A 2,999-nucleotide genomic window follows, 5' to 3' on the forward strand; every position below is an offset into this window, starting at 1 on the left:
AAAACCCAAAAAAACCCCATAAAAACCCCACAAACACAGCGGTTCACCGTGCCCACGTACACCACGTCTGCGGGGGCCCCCCAAAAACTGACACCGGGACCCCCCAAGAAAACCCCGATCCAAAAAAACCCAAAAATCCAAAAAAAACCCCATAAAAACACAAAAAAAACCCAAAAATCCAAAAAAAACCCCATAAAAACCCCACAAACACAGCGGTTCACCGTGCCCACGTACACCACGTCTGCGGGGGCCCCCCAAAAACTGACACCGGGACCCCCCAAGAAAACCCCGATCCAAAAAAACCCAAAAATCCAAAAAAAACCCCATAAAAACACAAAAAAAACCAATAAAAACCCAATAAAAAACCAATAAAACCCCACAGAAGAGCAGCCCCCGGGGCAGGTGAGCGGGGTTCACCGTGCCCACGTACACCACGTCTGCGGGGGCACCCCAAGAACTGACACAGGGACACCCCAAAAAAAACCCGATCCCAAAAAACCCAAAAATCCCCAAAAAAACCAATAAAAACACAAAAAAAACCAATAAAAACCCAATAAAAAACCAATAAAACCCCACAGAAGAGCAGCCCCCGGGGCAGGTGAGCGGGGTTCACCGTGCCCACGTACACCACGTCTGCGGGGGCACCGGTCTCTGGGGGTCTCTGGGGGTCACTGGGGGGTCTCTGGGGGTCTCTGGGGGTCACTGGGGGGTCTCTGGGGGTCCCACCTCCATGAGGAAGACCCCCTTGTCCCTCGCCGTCCCCACGAGCCGCGCGACCTCGCGGGCGCCGAGCGCCATCGGCTTCTCCATCAGCACCGGGCGGCCGCGGCGCAGGAAGAGCAGCCCCAGGGGCAGGTGAGCGGGGTTCACCGTGCCCACGTACACCACGTCTGCGGGGGCACCCCAAAAACTGACACCGGGACCCCCCAAAAAAAACCCGATCCCAAAAAACCCAAAAATCCCCAAAAAAACCACAAAAATCCCGAAAAAAACCCAAAAATCCCCAAAAAACCACCAGAATTCCCCATAAAAACCTCAAATCCTCTGAAAAAAAAAAAAAAAACCCATGGGGGAGCACCGAACATCCACAAAAAAAACCCAAAAAAATCGCAATATTCCCCCCAAAAACCCCAAATCCTCCCAAAAAACCCCAAAATCTCCCCCACAAAAACTCGGAATCCCCCCCAAAAACCCCAAAATCCCCCAAAATCCCCCCAAAATCCCGACTGACCAATGTCGGGGTCCCGGGCCAGCTCCTCGTAGGACCCGTACGCCCGGGGCACCCCGAAACGCCGCGCGAAGGCCTCGGCGCGCCCCAAATCCCGCGCGGCCACCGCGGCCACCTGGGGGTCACCGGGGTCAGGGGCACCCCGAAATCCCCCAAAAAATCCCCAAAATCCCAGCCGGGAACCCCCGAACCCGGGCACCCCGAAATCCCCCCCAAAACCCCAAAATCCCAGCCGGGAACCCCCGAAATCCCGGGGGACCCCGAAATCCTCCCAAAAAACCCAAAATCCCAGCCGGGAACCCCCGAACCCGGGCACCCCGAAATCCCCCAAAAAAACCCAAAATCCCACCCAGGGGACCCCCAAAATTCCCGGGGGAACCCCAAAACCCCGGGGGACCCTGAAATCCCCGGGGCACCCCGAAATCCCCCCCAAAAAACCCAAAATCCCAGCCGGGAACCCCCGAACCGGGGCACCCCGCAATCCCCCCCAAAAAACCCAAAATCCCACCCAGGGGACCCCCAAAATTCCCGGGGGAACCCAAAATCCCAGGGAAACCCCAAAACCCCGGGGGACCCTGAAATCCCCGGGGAAACCCAAAAATCCCCCCAAAAAAACCCAAAATCCCAGCCGGGAACCCCCGAAATTCCGGGGGACCCCGAAATCCCCTGTGAAACCCCCAAAATCCCCCCAAAAAAACCCAAAATCCCACCCAGGGGACCCCCAAAATTCCCGGGGAAACCCCAAAATCCCACCCGGGGCACCCCAAAATCCCAGGGAACACCCCGAAATCGCGGGGGTTTCGGGGACACGCCCAGGTCTGGGGGACACGCCCAGGTTTGGGGGACACACCCAGGGATTTTGGGGACACGCCCGGGTTTTGGGGGATCCCACGGATTTTGGGGGTGCGCTCAGGTTTCTGGGGGCTCCCCAGGGGGATTTTGGGGGGTCCCAGGGATTTGTGGGATTCCGTGAGTATTTTGGGAGGTCCCGGGGAGATTTTGGGGTTCCTGGGTGGGTTTTGAGGCTCCCGGTGGGATTTTGGGGGGGATTTTTTGGGGTCCCGGGGGATTTTGGGGTTGCTCTTATTTGGGGGGTCCCGGGGGGCTTTGGGGGGGGTCTCGGGTGGATTTTGGGGGTCCCCCGTGGGTTTTGGGGAGGGGTCCCGGGGGGTTTTGGGGTCACCGTGTGCTCGGAGCGGGGCAGGGTCTGCAGGGCCAGCGCGAAGTCGTGGCAGATGGCCCCGGCCGAGCAGATCCCCCAGCGGGTGGGGCCGGGCCGGAACCGGGGCCGCTCCGGGCTCGGGCACAGCTCCCGGTTCCGCTCCCGGTCCCGATCCTGGCCCCGCTCCTGGTCCTGCTCCTGGTCCTGGTCCCGGTTCCGGTCCTGGTCCCGGTCCTGGTCCCGGTTCCGCTCCCGGTCCCGATCCTGGCCCCGGTCCTGGTCCTGCTCCTGGTCCTGGTCCCGGTTCCACTCCCGGTCCCGCTCCTGGTCCTGATCCAGATCTGTGTTCCGGTCCCGGTCCTGCTCCTGGTCCTGGTCCCGGTCCTGGTCCCGGTCCCGGTTCCGATCCTGGTCCCGGTTCTGGTCCCGGTCCCGGTCCTGACCCAGATCTGTGTCCCGGTCCCGCTCCATCTCTCGATCCTGGTCCAGATCTGTGTCCTGATCGCGGTCCTGGTCCCAACCCCAGTCCCGGTTCCTGTCCCGGTTCCTGTCCCGGTTCCAGTCCCGACCCCGATCCCGGTCCCGGTTCTGTCCCACTCCAGTCCCGAC

At 60.6% G+C, this 2,999-nt stretch overlaps 1 protein-coding gene across 1 annotated transcript; it reads right to left on the reverse strand.

Annotated features, from left to right (window-relative positions):
* Nucleotides 1–35: 35 nt before the first annotated feature.
* LOC121332636 (trans-1,2-dihydrobenzene-1,2-diol dehydrogenase-like) lies at nucleotides 36–2,861 on the reverse strand (the record flags this gene model as incomplete). Its single annotated transcript, XM_041398299.1, has 7 exons — nucleotides 2,412–2,861; nucleotides 1,232–1,343; nucleotides 727–890; nucleotides 577–661; nucleotides 381–437; nucleotides 206–241; nucleotides 36–67 (listed from the first exon to the last, which is right to left on the reverse strand). Coding segments are annotated over exons 1-7 (936 nt in total), but the record flags the coding sequence as incomplete, so codon positions are not given.
* Between the last annotated feature and the right edge of the window lie 138 nt (nucleotides 2,862–2,999).

The sequence above is a fragment of the Onychostruthus taczanowskii genome, unplaced genomic scaffold, assembly GCF_017590055.1.
Source record: "Onychostruthus taczanowskii isolate IOZ18803 unplaced genomic scaffold, ASM1759005v1 scaffold1434, whole genome shotgun sequence".
NCBI lineage: Eukaryota > Metazoa > Chordata > Aves > Passeriformes > Passeridae > Onychostruthus > Onychostruthus taczanowskii.